The sequence below is a fragment of the Corvus moneduloides genome, chromosome 2 (assembly GCF_009650955.1).
Source record: "Corvus moneduloides isolate bCorMon1 chromosome 2, bCorMon1.pri, whole genome shotgun sequence".
Classification (NCBI taxonomy): Eukaryota; Metazoa; Chordata; class Aves; order Passeriformes; family Corvidae; genus Corvus; species Corvus moneduloides.
This window is the reverse complement of record NC_045477.1, coordinates 12392912-12415498: the sequence shown is the minus strand read 5'-3', so window position 1 is coordinate 12415498 and position 22587 is coordinate 12392912. Positions and strand designations below refer to the sequence as shown.

At 38.6% G+C, this 22587-nt stretch overlaps 1 protein-coding gene across 2 annotated transcripts in view; it reads right to left on the bottom strand.

Moving 5' to 3' along the window:
* CXADR (CXADR Ig-like cell adhesion molecule) overlaps nucleotides 1-22587 on the bottom strand; it is a 32938-nt gene that overhangs the window by 5347 nt on the left and 5004 nt on the right. The window contains exons 2-7 of one of the 2 annotated variants that reach the window (XM_032097330.1): nucleotides 11145-11314; nucleotides 10275-10479; nucleotides 9759-9914; nucleotides 8627-8749; nucleotides 8203-8341; nucleotides 7663-7849 (exon numbers count right to left, since the gene is read on the bottom strand). In XM_032097330.1, coding sequence (XP_031953221.1) covers nucleotides 7663-7849; nucleotides 8203-8341; nucleotides 8627-8749; nucleotides 9759-9914; nucleotides 10275-10479; nucleotides 11145-11314 — 980 coding nt within the window. Of the gene's footprint in view, nucleotides 1-3360; nucleotides 7850-8202; nucleotides 8342-8626; nucleotides 8750-9758; nucleotides 9915-10274; nucleotides 10480-11144; nucleotides 11315-22587 lie in introns of those variants that run through there. The other variant, XM_032097319.1, reaches the window with a different exon arrangement.

The following is a 22587-nucleotide window of genomic DNA, read 5'->3' as shown; positions in this document are numbered from 1 at the left end:
AAGAAGTGCAGTGCTAGCAGCCACAACATAAGCTTTTTGACATGTTTCACAAACCACCAGCTGTGCCCCAGAATTGGCATCTTCTTTAGCAGTCAAAACAATTCAGTAGTCTTATGTATTCCCACCGGTTGCCTTTATTCCTGGTCTAAGGTATCGGCTTCCCTCCCACCTGAGCTATTGTACTGGGAAACAGAAATCTTAAATTAATTTTATCTTGATCTCCTACAGCTAAGTAAGGCATAGCACGAGTGTTTTGACTTCAGCAAATAGTTTCTTTGAAACACGACCCACTCAGCTGCCTGAGGAGTCATCTGTGAGTGGCTGGGGCTGCAATCAGAGCCCTTAAATATCTGGAACAAATGCTCCGCTGCACACTTTAACTTCCTTGAAATCTGACTAATCCCCACTGATGTTTCACAGGTAAAATATTACCAAGTGGCACGAAATAGTGAGATTCAGATCCCTGGATGGGATAATAGTTTCAATTACAAATCGCTGAGCAGGACAAGTAACAAGCTATAAAGAGGTGTTACTTCACTTGTACTGGCCACAAGAAACAAAAGCTCAAGCTGCTTTCCTACTCACACAGAACTTGGCATAATTGGAAACTATTTACTAATGGTACTAAATTACTTTTATAGCTCTTTACCATCTGATTCAGTATTTCTTCATAGCAAATTCTAACCCAAGTAACCACCACACCCCTGGAGATGTTTGCACCCAGACCACCAAAAAGCTGAGCTGTCACCATTTGCCCTGTCTGGGGTGTTCAGGAGAATCTACACTTTCTTCTGCTTCTTTATACAGTACTGTTAGTAATATAACCAAAGCCAGCACATGCAGAAATTATGGATGGTAGGCACAGTACAAGGCTCTGCAATTTAAGCAGCGAGGTATGCTGGCTACAAAAGCAACTCTAAATGCAAAAAAGTTCTGCAGACTCTGAAAACCCCTAAGCCAGATGTTGCTGGAGACCAGAGCTGGAAAAGGCTTCAAGAAGTTGGAAAGTTCATGCATGCTTCCAGAGTCCACATTCCTGAAACAAAACTCCCCAGAAACAGATCAGACTCACTGCTTTCCTCTCCCTGCTTTGCAATTAGGAAAAATTCTCTAGGAAAGAGAGTACAATACCCTCCAGGTACAGCACTCAACTTCTGCCCTGCCTGCAGCTCCCAGAGCCACAGCAGCCAGCCCTGGAAGTGGGACAACTGTCAAGGCATCACACAGCTCCCTGCACTTCCCAGTGGACACACTGCCTCCAGAGGTTTTTCCCTCAAGAAAAAATTAGATTACCAAAGATAAAATGATGTGCTTTCAGATGTTAATGTCTCTTCTAATATTGCCACTTTTTAAAACTGTTATATAATCATGTTGTGTAACCAACAAGCTCGACTTCCTTACAAAGATGCTCCCCTCCCTCCATCCATCAACCCTGGCATCATGCAGGGTTCCTGTATGAATTGCACTGCTTTGTTCCCCAAATAATATGATACAATTGTCCTTCATCTATTTCTCTAGACAGCATGGACAAAAAGAAATGTCACTAAAAATGAGGACCCAAATAGCGGCTGCTGCCACTAAATGCTACTGACTTTGCATATCCAAAGCAACCTGACCAGTGCTTCAACAGCTGAAAGCTGAAGTCTTCAAAATACCAGCTTACAAGAGTGACACTAACTTTGATTTCCAACTATAGGAAAATCAAAGGATACTTAAAGGCTCCCTATTTCCAGAAACTTGACTTTGAATGGAAGTCAGAAGCAGGGACAACACAATCCTCCAGGCCAGTTTTCTGCCAGAGTGGTTATTTTATAAAATTAAAGGTTCATTCTCTTCTCCTGGTAGCTGTGCCTGCACCATTCTGCAAAAAGCCTAAAGCAAATTAAGAAAAGCAACAGAATCATCATAACTCAAGTATACACATTATTTTTATATTTAGATGCAAGTCTTCATGTATTGAGCAATCACCTACGGTCATACACAAGCGAAAGGTACTTTTAGAATAAGCTGAGATTTGGAAAGGTAGGCAACATTCATAGTTTTGTTTCGTCCTACTCTTACTTCTGCTACTTAATCAGCTATTTTCTTTACAAACTATTCTGCTTTATGAATTTAACAGAAGCAAGGAAACAAGGCTAAGTTGCTGTCTTTACCTGCTTTTTAAAAGAGCCTAGCAATTAATTGCCTATCAGTATTACCACAGAGCTTTGAAAGAACTCAAGCTGCTCCATCAGGGAAACAAATTTTAAGCTCAAAGACACAGCCAAGATGTTCAGAGAAACAAACAAACAGCCAGCCAGACCTTTTATGAAATTTTATCCAAGGCATTGCCTAATACACATATAAAGGACCACAGAGGTTCTGTAGACCTACCAGGTGCTGAGTGCCCTCTGTTCTGTCAGGACACTCAGGAAAGTTCTAGATGCCTTGCTGGAATTCCACAGACAAGCTGGAGGTACTCAACTTCTGGTTCACTGTCACCTATCCTCCAACTAAAAGACCTGAGGAGCAGCTGAAGCATGCAAGAGCCATCTGTGACAAAACTGCCACCCTAAATTCAATACTTCCACCCTTTCCCAAGTCTTGACATGAATGTTAAAAAGAGTGTAAAAGAAAGGTTTCTTAGAACTCTATAAATAGAGACAAATCTGAACTTCCACTTTTATTAGGTTTCCTTTTGTATTTAAGCATGAGCCTTAATTTGAAATAAAAAAAAAATCCTAGAGGTTTATTCACCAGTACTCCATTTAACTTCACATGCTTGTGCACACATGTATTGTGTGGTCTGGCCCAGAACACACTATTATATGAACATAGGCATGCATTGTAACATATGAACATGTGTACATTATGAGCAAATGTAATTATGCCTCCAACAATATGAAGTTAATACATGCCATTAATGCAAATGGAGCCCATGCCAGACTTTGGATATACACCCGAGATGACACTGGAGAAATCACATTAATCTCAGGTAAAACAAGGACCATAATCAGTTTGTTTGCAAGGTCAAGTGGTGCAGAGTATTCTGAGTCAACTTCACTGAAATTTAAAAAGATGCATATTAACACATTAAACACAAAAAACCTGAGCATTTTATCAACATGCTTTGAGTGCTGTCACCCTGCTTGTTTGAACTTTAAAGACAAAGATTACTCAGTTACAGGAATTTTTGGTTCTACCTAAAATAAAGAGGGATGAAATTCAATCTAAAGTTCCTTTCCATCTGTATGTTTCAGAATAACTATTGATAGCCACAATTAAAAATCCCATCTAAAAGTGCATATTTTAAAATACCTAAAGTTTTACTTGCCTTGGAAGGGGGGAAAAGAGCAACAAATAAAATTATTCATGCCACCATGGTATACACAGCCATATTTATTAGTTCACTTCCAATTACATAGAGAGAAAGCTGATGCCATACACAAGTGCTGCTTTAAAATAAAGACAGACTACTGTTTTCTCCAACAGTTTTATTTCAAAAAGTACACAAGTCTGTCATGGAACTACAGCAGTTCAGAATTTTAGATTTTGTTTTTTTACAAATTCACTCACAATACCTGTATTTTAAAATACCATTCCCCCAAAAGTGTGAATATAAAACCTCATACTGAAATTCATACCAATGTTCAAAGTCCATGCTTTGTGCATGAGAAGTGTAATGTAACATTGTAACATTTTGGATCCCAGAAAGTTATTGCTCCGCTTTCAGCTGAGCTATGCCTCAATGCTAGGGGACTATTAAACAAAGGACCCCAAAAAGCACCTATCAAGTGTATAAAACAAGGTTTAAGTGACACAAATAGCATAATATCTTTAGACTGGAACAAAGACCTAGAGTGACCCAGAATATATACACTGCTCAGAACAAAACTAAAAGCTTGTCATGGAAACCAGTAATATACAATATTCAGCATTACAGAAAAACTTGCAATTCAGAAGTCTTACTTGCACTATTAAACAGGAAGCATACATCTAATATGAATGAGACTATCAAGAGCTGAGAAAGATGTATGCGTTGTACATTTCTTTCAAAAGTCATGTTTTACCCCTCCAACAAGGCATTTTTGTGCACCGCACAGTTTTGGAAGAAGTATTCGTTTTTAGGGAAGGAAGTTTCACACAAGTATCTTTAAATATCCACTGCAGAAAGTTGATGAAAACTTCTTGTAATGTATGGACAAGTGTTACATAACCTCTACAGTATTACAAATCTAACACTTTATTCACACCATGCTAAAATTATGGGGTTTCTTTCTATATATAGTAGTCCTCAACAGGCAAGTTTACAGTCATGACATTAACTAGAGGTTTCTTGAGCTCACTTATAGTATTTACACAATGGTACTCCCTCCCCTTCCCTCCCCCTTTTTTTAATAAAATGAGACATTAAAAATGCCACCTCCTAAATGGTATATCAGCTGCCATTACTTCCTAAAAGTGTTCTGTCAGCAGAGCTCTCTGCCACATCGGACACCTCACATGTTTAACCAGTTCATCTCCCATACACCTAGAAATTATTGTTAAATACAGTAGTTGCTTTTGAGAATCATAATCCAGTGTAAGTGAACAATCTAGTGACAAAAGAAACAATTTATAATTTATAGTAGCAGTATTATGTTTTCATAGTAGTGTTGCATCCACCCAAAAAGGCATGATGATAGCAACTTGAGGCAGAGTTTACCCCAAGTCAGAGGTTCTATATTTCAGATAAGGACTGTGTCAGATTCCATTTCTTTCATTTTTCCATGCAATTACATAAATAGACAGACACTGTCAAGGCTGCTAAGCCTAACAGCCAGGCTCTGAGGGCACATCAGGCTGTCCTTCTGTCCATTTATTATTTTGCACAAGCTGACAGAGCATCAAGCATGTGTAAACTCCGCTCTGCGTGCTTTACTGAGACAGGTCTCTGGGTTTGTGTCCTAGGGCTTACCTGACTGTAAGTTACAGGGTCTCAGGCCAAACCAAAAACAAACCAAAACAAACAAACAAAAAATTAATTTAAAAAAACCCCAAACCACCAAAATACACATAGGTCCACAGATGGCTTAGAACTAAATTTAGTAGGTTTGCTGCCTTGTTCCTTAGGTTTATAGCTCTCTCTCAGTCTGTGATTCAGTTTAGTCTTGCACTCAACTTGTATTTATAGTAACTATACCCTTTTCATCAAGGAAGGCCTTAGTTTCAAGGTAAACAATCAGTGTATGATTAACATCTTGGAAGTCTCTTCTATCACAATAATTGGATGCAAAAAGATGTCTCCTCATCTATAGTTCTTCAGAAGCTATGTTTGGCACATTTAATAAACCTATTCTTTACCACATAAATAAAAGTCAATCATCCCTCTCATTGGTACAACAACTGAAGAGTTTTCAGGAACACAAACACTCAAATCATAATTAGCAATTGAAGGAGTAAGTGACGTTTTGAAATACAGAACAATACAGAGAGAGAGACACTGAAGTTCACATCCAAAAATAGGCATGAAGAGGTATAAATAGTACATAAGAATCAAGAAATCAGATCACAGTGTCATGTTTTAAGAACTGTACCATCATCTAAGCACCTGTTCATACAGTATGTTTAGGCACCAGAAATTTCATAAAAACTGAAGTTACAATCAGGCAAAGTTTATTGACAAGGCACACATGAAAGATAAAAAATCTGATCTCTAACAGTATCAGTTTACAATCTAAAAAAGTCCCAGATGTGTAAAACTAACTCTATATTACTTAATAGCCATTCAAGTTTCTAAATTCAGTATGAAGGGTATGTTAAAACCGTGAAATTGTTTGGGTTGTAAGGAGCTTAAAGATGACCTTGTGCCAACCACTGCCATGGGCAGGAGAATTTCTTTATATTAATAGTGCCAGCCAAAAATTGTGCACCTATTTACAGATAGGACAAACATTTAGTAGTAAGCAAAAGAATTCATCACATATCTATAAGCAGCTACAAAAAAGCAGATACTAAACCTAGAAGTCTGGGGGAATGTTGTTTTCTCACACTGTTGCTACACACAAATAATCCTAACATCTTTCAACAGGCTATTCAGATATTTCCTTCATTAACATCAGTGCACACACTATAATGCTTTTACAGTTTTCCAAAATACCTTGCAGTTCAACATCTCTAGCTAGAGCAAGCTGAAAAAACTCTCCCCCACCTGCTCCCCAGCACAAGACAAAGAAGGTAGGAAACAGGAAGAAAGAAAAAATTCACAGATGCAAACTGTACTGAGTTTTAAATGGAGCTTTTGCAGGTATATAACAACAGTCATCAGAAGCTATAAGAAGTCTTTAAATACATGTGAAAGTAAGACAAGGAATTGTTGTGTTTCTCCTGTATTGCTTTAAGTATGCAAAATTGGGAAGAAGTGTTTTTAATCTTGCAACATGAAATTTGTATCAACAATTCTGGATAATTATTGCCTCTCAGCTACATGGAACTCTTGCCTCTACAGTCTGAAGATTGGTTCAGAATATTCAGGGCTGTTGAAGAGGCAAGGAAAAGTGAGCTTTGAACTCCTTGCAAATTCATACAGCCAGACATTAGCATCTTGAACAAGGGCTGACTACTGCTTAGGTACATATGGAAAAAGTTGTTTCCACAGTGGTTAGAGCAAGAGGACAGACATCAAATACCAGTTACTTAACAGGTTTCATTAAATCCCTATGGAGCTTCTAGGAAATTGCTTTGGAAAAAAACCTAAGAGCACTGTCTTAGTATCTAACTAGGCATTGGAAAAGGCAAGGTACAATTAACTTAAAGACCTGTATAAAGATACATTAATTAATTCTTACTGTGATATTAACAGTTGATCTGTAGATTTTAGAGCTTAGATAGCACTACCAACAACCTGATAGGACCTCTTGCATCAGATAACATAAGTATTGTTATATGACAGGACCAGAGCTAGTTATTGTAGAAAAATTTGTGTTTCAAAGAACTTGCCAGGTCTCCTGTCACACTTCCACTCACTGCCATTTTAAATTCAGAACAGATTAATTAAATTAATTGAACCAATCAAGTAACTGTCTGCCCCTGAAATAAGAGCTCAAGTACTCCAAACAAACATTACCAGGTTAAAGAACCACATAAATATTCAATTTGAACAGAATCCAAAGTCATCCTTGGTATTTCAGCCCCTGCAACTATACCAGACAGTGGCCAAGTTAAAATATTTCTGTTATTCCACAACTGAGAATAAAGTCTCAGGACCTCTGAGAAACCTCATGGTCTACACATGAAATGCTTTTGTTACTTCCCACTTGTGTCTCACTGTTACACATTCAGAACTGCACATTAGCTGACAGTGTCAGAGCCTCCTCAGCAACCTACCAGAGGTCCAAATACCTTCAGTGTCCGATATTTTTTTACGAACTTCAACGCTTTTAGCAAATAGTTCAACTGTCATATACTAATAAGTTTAAAATTAAATATGAGAATTGGTGGCTTTTCAAACTAACTTGTATATTCTCTTCAAGGAAACTTTCATGCCAGAGGGGTGGAACACAGTAGTTTTCTCTAATACTTACAATGAACACTTTAAAAAACAGCTTTTAAATTAATAATATTTTATACTATCGACCCATCTTTGCTTTGTGCTGGAATCATCACAGGAACAGCTCCCATTCTACTTAAATTAGGTGCAGCTACCTTTGAAGGTGCAAAGGCTGGGGTCTGAGGAGGAGCACGTTCAAAGTCTTCACTTGGGACTTGGCTATATGGAGTTTTGGTATATCCTTCCATGTTGGAGGGAGACATTGAGCCCAGGGAAGAACGATTGCTGCCAATGTAGCTGCGAGCTGTTGAACTGCGACTTTTTGGAGGTGGAACATCTTCTCTAAAATAAACAAAACAAAAAAAAAAAACCAGTTGCAGAACAAGAGTTCAGTCACCACTACTTTAAAACAAATACTCAGTTTGGTTTTTTTTATTCTCATGCAGTAGGCAAAAAAATCCTTACATCTTCCTTTAAATTAACAAAAATCCCCCAAACCCTCAATATTCATTGCCTTTAAAATGTTTACTGAAATTAGACAAACCACAAAAAGTTCTCTGACAAGCCATCAGTGTGTTACAATAAGATTTCCAGATTAAGACAGAAATCTCAACTGTTAAGTAACTTATTTGCAGAAATACACATTTAAAAGTTAATCTTCCAATAATACTGCTCAGAAACTAGAGACATGTTACCTGATATCATGATGTACTTCTTTCTCATATTTCTTCTCTCTGTGCTTCTTACAGCAACAGAAGATGAGAGAACACAGTACAGCGAGACCCAGCAGGGTTCCTATAATAGCTCCAGCAATTATACCAGCTGTATTTACGGCTAGAATAGGCAAATAACAATACTGTTTGTTAAATGTCAAAGTTATAAGACCAACTTTCTTTTAACATTAAGCCCAGTATGCTTCATATGAGGCAGGTCAATAATACATCACTGAATCAGAGGGGAAGTGCTCAGTCACATGCGTTTAAAACAGTAAGACTTGAAGCGGCACCCACAAGTTACATAACAGGGTTGGGGTTTTAAACCTTTTAAGAGTTTAGAGAAAAAGACTGTTCAGGTTTAACACACAGAACACTGTGTGACTATTACACAGCAAACACTTACGAGGGGTGACATTCAGCTCAACAGAACATTCATCCGTGCCAACTCTGTTTGAGGCCACACAGTTGTATGTACCAGAATACTCTCGAGAGGCATTTTTCAGAAGAAGTTCCCCTGTATTTTTATCTACAAACAACAGAAGGTAGAGGTTTATCATTTGCCTAAATATAATTCCATAGTCAACTTCATAGAATTATTAATCCAGCACATACATGAAATCTTAACTTTAAAATGTCATATTAAAGATATCCAGATTAAAACAAAGCTCTATCATGCTGTAAAATGCTATTGCTTGTAAAAGTCTTACCCTGTTAGAAATGTATTCCACAGCATTTGACTTGCTCTACTTGCTGAACAAGTTAGGTAGTGTCTAGATTCTTGACAACACTCTCAGTGTCCCCAAACCTTCATTTACAAGCCCAAAACTAACATGGTTTTAGTAAGTTACAAGTCACTCTTGCACAATTTCCCACTCATTCTTGTCCAGCACCGATATTGTCAACTGCTCTTTTTGTTACCATGAGTCAAATTTGGGATGTGAAGAAAGAAGGGGCATAACAACAGTAGCCTAAAGTCTTCAGTGGTACAGAGAAGGACTTTAATGATCAACCATTCACTGTCAAAACAAGAACTAAGAGACATCAACTAGCACTACCAGGAGTTAAGTTCAAAACAAAGGACAGTATTAGGTTCTTCCTTTGTAGCTAATTTTTAGGTTTTAAGATATTACATACTCTAATAAAGTGCAGAAGCTTACAAAAAAAAATGGAGATGTTTGCTTCTTTTAAATCAAACTGAAGCCACTTTTGAATTCCCTACTGTCCACTTGAGCACAAAAGCAAAAACATCAGCAAGCAGGAGTAACTCCTAACACTTGGGTACGGGTGAGCATGATACTGCAGCCTAATGGTAAGAATCTCAACTTGAAGCTTGAAACATTTCCCATCATGAATTAAAAACCAAAATCAACTCCAGCTCATTTCAAAGTCAGTTTTTTCAGAGGGCAGAAGTGACATTTGATCTTGACTACTCTATAGTAACACTAACTCTGGGATGCTCACAAGTCAATATAAGCTAAAAATACTATTGCAATCTTTTTAAGTATTTCAGAGTAATAAATGAAGTTTGACAGTACTCAGCACAGAAGTGGCAGGAAGTTCGTGTGTGCCAGATACTCTCCTCCAGTCATAAGACAGAAGTGGGGATCCTTCTTGTGACACACATTTCAAGGTAACGTCTTTTCCGATCTCCTGTGATCCTTCAATGGAACATTTGGTCCTTGCTGGCTTTACTAATAAACAAAACATCACTGAATTAATAACAGCCACAATCAAAATGCTTACTAGCAGTCAGTCTATTCTGCAAAAGATGAAGTTTGTGCCACAAACCATCTCCATGCACTGAAAGATTTTCTATGAAATACGAGCCAGGTACAGAACTTCTAAAAATACTCTTTATTTGAAATATTATTCTCTTCACCTCCTAGAACAGGATTATACCCATCCCTCCCAAGGCCTCGATAATGACCATAATCGGCACAGATTCAGTACAACAGTACCCAACTGGAAATTTTCATTTCAGACATTGAAAATAGGATGGAATAAGCACATAAAAAACATCACTGAAAATTTAAGAAAATAAATTATCTTACCAAGTACAGTCAACTGTATTTTTTTGCTTTGAACTCCAGGAGCCTTCTTCACTTTGCACTGGTATGTGCCAGTGTCTGCTGCCTTTAAATTCAGGATATCCAATGAACCATCACCAGATTTGGGATCAAGATTTGTAAACTGCATTCGCCCAGTCATAGAAGCATAATAATGATTATAAACCCTGTCTACAGCATACATAATTATCTATAAAAAAAAAAGAAATATGATTCAGAAATCCACTTAGTGGGCAAACATTTTAAATAATTTGGTCTATTTGAATACTCAAGTTTCTTTCTATAGTTTTAACCCCAGACATAGGACATAGCCAAATATCTCCATCTTCAAAACATCACCACACACAGCATTATAATGAATACTCCAACCAAACACCTGACCAAGTACCAATATGTCACAATTGACTTCTGACTGAAAGAAAACTGTTTAGAATTGCTCTAACTTAATTCTGCAAAACCTGCCTACTAATACTGATTACAATTCCAAAGGCAGGAAAGCATTAATAACTAAAAGAGTCAATATAGTTAAAATTAAGTCCTCCTAAATTTGTTTTCAATAAGGAATATAACTCAGGTAACAAAATCAAAGTTTCCTTTTTGGAACTGAAATGTATTTAATTTGGGAGTTCTTCATTAGAAGGCAAGTTTATAGTGAAAAATATCTTGACATTTCATCCTTAATCTGGTATTTCAAAACTTCCACTAGATTTCATATGACTGGTGCTTCAAAGCAATTTAAGATCACAAGCATCCCAGCCTGAAAAGGTGGAAGTTTAAAAAGGCAGTAACAAAACTCATACATTGACCTACTCAAACAACTGAATTAACACTGCCCAGAAAGAAGTCTCTACTTACTATTTGCTCCCTCTTTTGATTATCTGCTGGTATCAATACCCACTCGATATCTAGTGGGCCTTCATCTTCTTCCGAGAGTTCAAAAGTACACGGCAACGTAACTTTCTCTCCTTGTGCTTTTTCAAACATTGACTGGTCAACTGAAGTTATAGTTAGGCTTCTTGTTAGACCTATAAAAACATATTTTTATGTTTTGAAAACAAGTCACACACAGTTTTTCACTGTAAGTGTTCTATGACATACTTTTCCTGTCTAGAAATCATGCCATCAGTCAGACTGATGAAGAGCCTGTGCAGATCCTGTTACCCAACACAGCACGAAGTCCCGTGCTGCTCATTTGGAATTACATCCAACACGCAGCTACATCTTTCAAGCCATACTTTTTTCTTTTTTGCACAATTCAAGTCCCACACAAACCTAAACTAAACATTTCCAACAGCAGATTTTTCAAGTCACTATATAATCACCTTACTATTATTACTCCCTCACTGTAAAATGAAAGTATGGAACAGTAATGAAGTCTGCCAGATTAGAAAGAATTCTTGAGAAGTCCTGGGTTGGAAGTAAGTTACTTTGCCTTGAGCTATAAGGGCTCCTCTATCTACAGGGACACAGAGGACAAATTAATCTTTTCCAAACATCTGAATGAGTATTTTTGCATTTGTTTGTCTTTTCTGTTTGTCTTACTCCTCTAAAAAGGCTGTGCAATCCTTATCCGCATGCCTCTAGGCAAACATGCTTCCAAACAACAAATTTTCCTCAATTCAACCCTGAAAAAGAATCCATATAGTGACACAAAAAGAGCTACTCAAAAGGCCTGAAGCAAGATTCCCCCTATTTCACAACAAACACAGGCGTCCCTTGTATCAAGTGAGCAGGCTTGCACATCACAGCCAGGATGTGGAAAGCACACCCTTTGCTCATGATGGAAATGGGTTTTGCACTGGTACAGCTACTGTTTTGTCCACCTTCTTGGAAACCAAGCTCAGGTTTTCAGTCATTTTATGTGTGCAAGTTGCTAGACAGACACACAGATGTGACCACAGCCATGAGAACTGCAAGGCCACCAGGAGAATGGACAGTGTGAGGAAGATAGATGGCTTTGGCACCTTTTACAGATCTAAAGTAACAGCCTCAGGTGAAAGTTTAAAATCATTTTACACAGTGCTTTTGTGTTCTAACTTGCACTTCTCCACATAGTAGAGGAGCTCCAGCACGGTAGAGGAGCTTCCTGCAGTAGATCATAGAATATGGTGAGTTGGAAGGGACCCAACAGATATCCTTCTGCTTTACTAAAATTTTGCTCTGTATCAAGTCTTTGCATTCTCTTCCTGATGACAAAACAATGCGATCTTTAACAGCTATTTTAAAAAATCCTTGAGAAAGAAAAATCACTTGATATACTAAATTCCAGACAACAGCCTGCAAGAAAAGGCCTTCAGAATAGTTAATTACTAACAAACTAGGTAGGATTATTTTGTTTCCTATCATTCATAGTATTACTTTTTATGACATTGCCTTCAGTCTGGGGGAAGGGGAAAAAAAAGAAACACCAACCAAAAAAACTTAAATCAACTTGAGGTAGGAAAGAGAGTTATGTGCAATGTCTCTTACCGACAATGGACACCTTTTCAAAGGCAACTCTAATGGGTTTGTACCACCTCTTTTTTGACCACAGTAAACAGATCTGAACAGTTAATTCTCTGCTTCTAGGTTGAATTACAACGGTTCCCTAAATAATAGTGATCTCCATGAATACCTGTTGATTTGTCATAAATCCTATTCCCTCCTAAAGGATCTTTTCAGATTTCCAAGTGTAAAACTAGCCATTCTAAACCTCTTTAAAATGTTGTTTGACTAGTGAATAGATTAAATTTGGTCAGCTCTATATAAACAAAGACAACACTACTACTACCCATCACCTCTATTTATGGGTAGATTTAGAGTACATTCATGCTTCCATAATAGACAGTAGCATTTACATTATTAATGTAAATTCCTGAACTGTTTTTTCAGCAGCTTCCATACTCTTGTTTCCATTTTCCCCACGGCCTCATTACGGAACTGTAATACAATATTCTCAAGTTCATCTCCAAATTGCATTTCTGCATCTGCAATGTTACTATATTAAAGAAAAGGGATGTGAACTCAAGTAGAGTTTAAGTGACTGATAATCAAATACATTATTATGTTACTTACTTCCTTAAAAGCCTCAAATCTGTAACCTGGGAAATTAAAAGCTTTCATTCGGAAGTAAATCACTGGAGCAGAGCTGCTGCTCTGTGGCAGCATCTCCAGTCATGCTCACACTGCCATCTGAAGTTCCACCACAAAGGACCACAGCACACACATTTGCTTCCCCCTCCCCACAAGAGGACCTGCTGAGAATTTCACAAACTGGACAATAATTCATATAAGAGCAACACTCTGCCTTTTCACAGCAGATAGTGGATAATAGAATTCATACTCTGGGGATGCTATGACACGTCCCTACTACTAAAAAGTATAAACTCCTCTGATTTTCAGTTGATACCTGCTGAAACACAACATGGCCAAACCAAACTGGACAGATGAGTATCCACATGTTGATTTTTTTGACTACTTTTCTAAACAAATGGGACTTGTAGGATCAATGTTTTATATCTCTCCCCCTTCAGCTGCTGCTTGCTCATCTCTTTGACAATTTCAAACAAATATAAAAGCAGAAATAACAGGCCAGTACAACCAGAAGTCCCCCAAGTACTCATATGTACTGACAGAGCTAAGAAGCATTAGATTCTTCAACTATCTCTTGCCTCTTCATTGCCAGACAACTCATGTGAGTATAATTTCAAAGTGGACATTACACAGTTTCATGGCAGAACACTGAGAAAAAGACACTGGCAACTGGGAAGAAAAATTATGTTAAAAGCTGGAAGTACTACATTTCAGAGATGCACTCCTAGGAAGCTAGACTCCAGTAGTCCTGCCTATCACTGCCTGTCAGCTTAGTCCAAGTGCTTCAAAAGCCAGAAATAGTTTCCACTACAGCGCTCATTTCTCTGATCCAAACATACAAATTGACATAGTAACCATGTGCCAAATAAAAGCAGAATCCAAAAGCCTGAAGAGCCTTGCTCAAAATAGAAGATTGTCACAAAAATATTTTTCAAGTTTCAATTTTTGACACTTTTGAAGTCCAAGTAGTACTTTCATGAACATTGACTGCATGCAAACATGTCAATGAAAGCTAAAGCACACAATCCTCAGAATAACACTCAACAATCATTCCTGCACATGAAGCTTCCAGCACACACTAGCTGCTAAGAGAGGTACTCAAACATTAGTCTGAACCTTCTAATTATCAGAGCTTTTGCATAAATCTCAATTCCTTTCTTACTGCACATCTCCCAACACCTCTCTTTCATTATACCAGTGTGCCACAGTCTTTTTCTTAGACTAAGGCTGCAAACACAAAGCTCTTTTCCACTTTCTCTTTCTTTTGGGTCAACATCAGCATGCAGAAGCAGCAAGCACCTCAATTAAGATACATGTCAGAGCTAGCTGGGCTTGGACTGAGCATTAGCAACACAAGGGAGGGGCAGGTAATTGGAGATTCCCTTCTGCAGAGAAGACACATCTGCTGCCAGATATGCTGCAGAAGGAGGCTTGGCCAGATTCGACATGTCAGAGATTGTCAAGGGTCCTCTGACCCTTATTATCATCACCACTATTGCCTTTTTCTTTTTTGTTCTATTCCCACTTAATTATTACCTGATGTTAGCAAAGGAGACCTGGAGCAAATCAAATGTGACTAGAAAACTCCAGGGGCAAAGAAGGACACAGAATCCCAGGTGACATTTACTCTCCTTGCTCTTTTCATGTAAGCGGGAAAAGGCTTGTAGAGACATGTCCTTCAAGTTAAGAACTCACTACAGGATTGGCACTGCAAGGAGCACTTTAATTTTTATGACCACGAGTACCCCTGAGAAACAAGGGCTGCCAAGTTAGAGATGGGATCCAATCGAGGAAGCGGGTTATGAACAACCTCATCAGAGCTGGTGACGAGCGCTGTAAATGAGAGATCTACCAGGAAATCGTATCTGAACTTTGCAGTCAGGGGAGGGAATAGAGACTGAGCCATTGGAAGTACCTGGTCTAGGTTCTTGTGAGGAAGAGAGATCCTGGTGAGGATAAAGCATGTTAAAAGGGAAACCACCTCTAGCACCCGCACACAGAACTGACACCAGAGCGAGAGGTGTGCAAAGCTCACGTGACTGGCACTTTGTCATGGATGGACACAAGAAAGCCAGGAAGGGAAGAACAGCAGGTGACCTGACCTCTACCTGAAGGAGCAGCTGCAACACAAAAAGCTGTTCTACAGGACAGACAACAGGCTTGCTAAGAGCTTGTGGGTCAGGACTAAAGGAAAGGACGTTATGGACAACATCACAGTCAAAGTTTGTTACAAATCACCTGATTGGGGTAAGAAAGCCGATGAAGACAATTTCAGCAGTTCCAGAAAGTTTCTAAAAATGACAGAGACTAGTTATAGTGGGACATTTCCACCTCTGTGACATCTACTAGAAGGGCAACACAGCATGACACAAAATCTAAGAGGTTTCTGAAAGATTTCAGGGAAAAACAGCACTAAATGAATAAATCCCCATTTGATACTTTCTTGCAATGGCTTTCAAGGAAAAAAGAACCCTAAGAACCTGCTGGGGATGGAATCAACAACAGCCCTGACTGCAGTGACCATCATACAGTGAAGTATAAAATCCTGCGAGGAGGAAGACAAATCCAGCACAGACCCTGCACTTCATACGGGCAGACTGACTTACCCAGTAGCTGGAATTCTGTGGGATCCAGTCCTAAAAAGCAAAAGAGCTCAAGAAAACTGGGGGGTATTTAAGGGCAATTGCTAACCACACAAGGAGTACATCCCAACATCCAGCAAAATAAACACATTAATCAGCAGCTTGGCCGAAGGAGGAAGAAGCAAGAACAGCCTACCAAGGGAAGAGCACACAAATATTGCCCAGGCATGCAGCACCCCTGCCAGGGAAGTCAAAACACAACCAAAGCTGAAAGCAGCATGGGACTTCAGTGCCACACGAAAACCTTCTACTATTACACGAGCAGTAAAGAATCAAAGAAAAATAGGACAGGTGATAGCTGATACAGAGAAGAGCAAAGTACTCAGTGTTGATGCTGTTTGGAGCAGAAGGCTGGATGTGACTGAGGTCACGTTCAACACAAACAATTCTGCATTAAAGATCTAATGAAGCCAACACACACAGTGACAAGATGACATTTTCTCAATTTTTTTCCCAAGCTTTACCCCTTCAGCTTCCACACAAATCAGGGATATTCTGTTTATTTCATTCCGCTAAGTATGTGCCTCAAAACATGAGTGGATCCACTGTGGTATCTAACTGCTAGTACAAGACAGGCAGACATTTTACCAAGCTGAAGGAAGATTTGTGTTTGTTTTGGTTAGCATGATTTTACGGATAAAATTTCAGACCCTTTTCAGACACCTTTTCTGGTTTAGACACAAGTGACTCAAGTCATTTATCCCACTTATTCAAATATACTTTGCATTAAAATATCTAATTTCTAATTGCAGCAAATAAATCACTGCAAAGAGTAGACTCAAAAGCACACAACAGACTCTCAAGAAAACCCCTGAAAGCTAAGTTTCAAGTGCACTTGATCCAAATGGCTGTATATTATTTTCAAAGTATTTTGCAAGGAGAACATGCACCATATTTGGCTGTGGCAAACACAAGAATGAACATTTGTGACCGGTTGAGAAGAGACAAGCACCTCTCCCTTGATGAAGGGCAATAAGCATTATTCCTTTAAAAAGTTTGTATTAGAAGAAGTAAGAGGTCAATACATAGTTTGGATTCTGAACATTCAGATTTAAGTTTCTTAATGTGGAATAAAATACTCTTTTTCTGGGAAACTGACCCTAAAGAGCATTGCAGACTATATCTGTATGATTGAACAAGTTTTTCATATGATTTCTAAAGGGGTGGAAACCAGTAGACGATCTTTAGAAAAACTCTTTCCTTCTCAATATCTGAACTAACCTTTAAGTGTCACTCAATTTAGTTTAGTAAACTATGTTATTATTAAGACTAATCTAGGGAAAATGAAATATTTTATGGAATCTGATAGAAGCTGTTTTCTAGTATAAAAGAATCTTCAAAACAGAAAGCAGACAAAAAATTAAAATGGAGCAAAGCTTTCTTCATTCCAACACAGACATAAGCAGAGCTGTGATATATACTAATAAATAACAGAAAGTAATTTATTAGATTAATTAGTTATGCATTTAGTATTTTCTTATTTAATCAGGACACATTGAAACTGTGCATTACTGGCTTACACAAATGTAGGTGTGCATCTAAATTTGGCATGAATGTTTCTGGCATCAGATAGGGCTGTGCCACAGAAGGGTTATGTAACCCAGCAGACACAGTCCTTCCCTAGATGGGGACCAGGACAGTTTCTACGCAGAGTTGAGTTCAGAGATGTTGCTGTACTTAGTGTGATCCACCTGCAACTGCATTTTCAGAGTACTTTACTACCAGGCTCTCCAAAACCAGTCTTGTTTGCCAACACCTGACTGCAACCAAGGAGAGTCTCTAAATATATAAATGTTTTTTCCACAGAATGAGACCTTAAGTAGCAAGTAATGATCATGACCAAAAATGCACATTAGTGCTTTGAGAGCCACAAGCTATAAAATTCACTTAAGAGACACTTCAGCTTACACTTTTCTTTCAAATGAGATGTACCTGTGATCAAATCTTTTCACCAGGCAAATTTCAGTCTCAAAAACTGAAACCATCCCCATTTTACTTCTGAATACGCCTCTTCTCCACAGTTCATCTCCTACTTTTTTCAGCTAGCTGTAATGATTTTATAGAGCAAAGTTGCCCAACTCTCCCCCTTCCCACCTTCACTTGGACAGAAGTTCTACAACATCTTATTTCAAACCTGCACTTCTGACCTAAGGCCCTGTAGAACCGAGTGACTCAAGTTAACACCCTTAGCAAGCACGGAGTACACAGGGAGGAAGGTACACACCAAGGAGTGGCTGGCTGAGGAGACTGCCTGGTGTTCACTGGCATAATCTAACACAAACACAAGTCTCCATGGCTGAAATCCCCACAAGCAGCCAGCATCCCACAATCATCTCCTGCTTCCTTAAAATACCAAACATCAGCATCCTCAGCAGCCAAAGGGAGCATCTGCAAGACAGGGTCCTGCTGATCAAGTAACTGGATTAAAAGCTACCTTCACAAAAGAATAAAGAGAAACAAATATTTGGCATTACTTATTTTAGTGGTTTTTGCAGCACCCAGTAGCTGAGTCATATCAGCACAGCTAAGATGGTCACAAAGCTGCAGTTAAGCTGTTTTGCCACAGTTTATCACAAGCGAAAAACCAAATCACATCCTAAATTTATCAACGAGACTCCTCTCCAAAAGGTTAAAAAAAAAAAAAAAAAGCCTTAAAAAAAAGGGCCCAGCTTCAGATTTGGATTCTCAGTTTCTACATCTTACCTCCAAGAGCAAAAGGACCCAGTACAGTTACAGCTTTCAGAAGCTTGGGCCCAAAACACTATGAAGTTTTGCTGAATCTAACTCTTCTTATGTCAAACTCTGCAACTCAAAGAACAGTCCCTAAACAGTCTCCTTTAACTTAATAAACATTAAAGGAACAATGTCAATAAAAAGGAAATTTAACAGAAGGATAAAAAAAATTGTCTTCCCTTTAGAAAGCAAATTCAATAGACTTGGGGATTTTTGATGTGAGAATGAAACTCAAAAATGCTTCACAACAGATTCCAAAACACATATTAGCTCAATACACATCGTATTAATTTAGTCAGGTACCCAGGTACCAAAGAATACTCAGGCTTCACAGTAACCTCAACAGAGGTAAAACAAGCAAAAGATGAAGGACAGGAACAAGCAAGCAATTGGTAAGGAACTAACAAATGCTAGGTAACAACGGAGCAGTTAATAAAACAAAAGAAAAAGTCACACAGCATTACTGCATCTGAATCCACGTATCTACAGAGGTTTGATTTTAATACAGTCTAATTTTAGAATTCCGCAAAGAATTCAGATTTTTAGGATAATCCCATGCTGATAAAGGCAAATCACAAAGCTTTTTCTAACAAAGAAAGTACTGTCCTGCTAATATCAAGAGTTAAACAGCTACTGTTTGACGTGCTCCACAGACCACATTTTTCCCATGCTTAACGCCCTGTTATCATACAATGCAGTGATAAAAATTTCAGAGATAAGCACAGTTCACTGTAACTGGTAAAAACACCCCAACAAAACATTTTACCAAAAGCAACAAGCCTACTTAAACCTAACATTTCCAGGGCTAGTTACATTAACATACAAAGTATTCTTCTACTTAAGCCTCAAAGAGGCCCAATGCAAAAAGATTAGAGAAGATAAAAACTTGCCCCTCTACACTAGCCTGAGTCCACTAGGCAGAACACTAGTTAATCCTCAAAGACAGAGTAAAATTAAGACAAAACACGTTCACATCTGCATTTCAGATCTCCCAGGTCAGTGCTCTCTAAACTGGAGTCACAGATCTTAGTGAAACTCTCCTACTGGGCAGAAAAGAGAGTTTATGGAGCCAGAGAAAGTAAAGACAACCCAGGAATAAAAGCACCCACCTAGGAGAGACTTGGCTGCACACAGTGTCTCCTCCTACCTAGTTCATTTAGTCCCAGACTAAATATAAAAACAGTTCAGGAAACTAAATCCACACAGCAGTTTTTGTAGAAAAGAGTTAGAGTTTTATACAACTTATGATAGCAGCAACAAGATTTTAAAACTCTGTCTTGCACATTTCACCTCAGCTAGCTCACCAGTAGCTCAAAGAGGCTGAGTGACTGAGCTCCCAGAACTCTGGTCTGGTTAAGTTTCCAGAACACTTTTTCCACAGACGGTGCAGATAAAAGACTTATGTGCATGAAATAAGGTTTTGCCAGAAGCTACAATGAGAAGGCTGATGAAACAGCAGGGCACTTATTAAAAAAAGACAAACAACAACAACAACCCCAACAAAAAAAAAACCAACCAAAACAAAAAGAACCCAAAAATAAACACACCCCCCCCAAAAAAACCCTACATATAAGAATAAGCCTGGGATATTTCGACCACCGGATAGTCAACTCTGTTCCTGGGCCTCAAAACGGTGGGCTTGTATTTCCAAACTTTACTACTTCTGAGCAGGGTGGGGGAGAAGCACCACTTTTCTGAGGCACATTTATTTGAATCCTCAAATCCTCTGTCAAACCACACGAGTTAAAAAAAAAAAAAAAAAACAAAAAAAACTAGACAGGAAACTGAGTATGCACACTTCTTCAAAGACATTTAAAAAAAAAAATCTGTTTCAGTCTGGATGTCTTCAGACAGCATTAAATTAATAAATGGCTCCAATTCATGTAGTGTTGCATACCCCTGCCCCAGTTTAAAAGGTACTGCACAATTAAGGTACAAGTTACACACCCTCCCAATCTAACAAAAAATTCTTAATTTTAAGGCTCATGTAAATAAAACTACCAATAACTCCAACTCTGCAAATACATAGCATGAGCTTGATTTCACTCCCAACCACATTTCAATGGGATCAGCTGAAATCATTATGCAACTACAAAAATCTAAAACAACATTATGCAACTACAAAAACCTAAAGATCACAGGCTAAAACTTAAATGATCTTTTATTTTTTTATTCACCCACAACTTCGTTTTTTCTTCAACACACCCTTTGCCTTCAGATTCTCTCCAACATCCCTTTCCTTCTACAACTGTCCTTGTGCTCCTTACTTGTTCAGCACATTCTTGAAGCTTTTGGGTTGCTAAACTCAAAGCCACCAGCCCGTATCCTAGCAACTGCTGGCTGATGACCTTCCTGAGAGGGACGTGCTTATCAAGGGGAGAGAGGGGGCATTCAGATCTCCTTACTGAAGGGAAGGATAAGCTTTCGAGAGGCAACTGAAAGGGGGAGGGGATAGTGCAACATAAACTGGGATTAAGATTAGTTTTAAGCAGAGGAGTAGTGTCAGAAAATCACTATGAGTTCCAAGTTTTCTGTGGTATCAGCTGGATGGACTTTGCCAACAGCTGCACAAGGCTGCTCTGACACAAGGAAGGGGAGAAGGAATCCAGTCACCACTGGAAGGGGCAACAACCACAGCAGACATCGGATGTAACCGCACCACATCTGTAATGGGGGCAGGCGTAATGCGAAACTGTACCTCCAGACTGCACTTCAGAGCCTTTAAGGAACCATCTAGAAACAGTACTGAGAAGTGCAAAATTAAATGAAGGTCAACCATTACAATGACTTTTTTCAGTGAGCACAAAAAAGAAAAAGATCAGAGCTGAAATCCTGACACGACACACTCACACAAAATCCCGCCTCTCCGCTACCAAGTCTACCCCAACTGCACAGGTTGTTTTAGCTCTGCAAGTCACTTCCCATTACGGACAGATATTGGAGGCTTACACAGTCACTAAGCAATCAAGCCACATGATTCGATCTTTTTCCTGCCAATTTGATGGCATTTAAAAGGGAGCTGAATGAAGCAGCTCACTGGCAGTGTGAATGCACTGGGCACATCTGTCAGTCAATGCATCAGGGAGTTCACTACAATCCAACACTTAACTGAGCAGCCATATTATTTTCACTTGAGTAAAGAGGCTTTGGCTCTTCCAAGCTACTAAACAAGCAATGCTTTTTTCCCAGTTCATGCAAGTTTTGCATTAAGATTGACAACTATTTGATTCAGTAGCACAGAGTTGATTTTGGGCTCTTTTCTTGTTGCTGTTTTGTTGGGTTTTTTTAAATATAAAGGTGAAGCATCACAATGACAGAGAAAAATGTCTTGTCTGCCTAGTCTTGTTTCCTTCCCTGCCCCACTCCCACCACGTAAAAAACAGACAGAAAGGAATAAGCTCAATGAATTAGAATATCCACCCTAATTAGCCAAGAAGTTAACTTATCATTTAAAAATTTAGGGAGACACTAGAATATATTTATATCTATACACACACGAACAGGTTATTTTTACATGCCTTAAAACAACTGAGATGAAATATTCCTTGTAGCTTATATTGTTAATACATCTAAAACAAAGAGCTGAAGATGCAGGATAAGTGAACACAGGAAATTTCAATTCCTTATGCAAACTAATTCTGCACAAGTTCAAACAGTTGAGAATGTATCAAATTCTCATCCTTCCATCCAACACACCAAATAGTTCTTGTTGATTAATCATTTTTCAGCATACTAAGCATAGAGGCTTTAGCTGTAGGGCATGAAAAACATATCTGTTTAAAAAAATGTAGCAGCAAGTGCAACTGCAAAACTTGCAACCATCAAGTACCTCAGATGCTTCTTGACAGCAG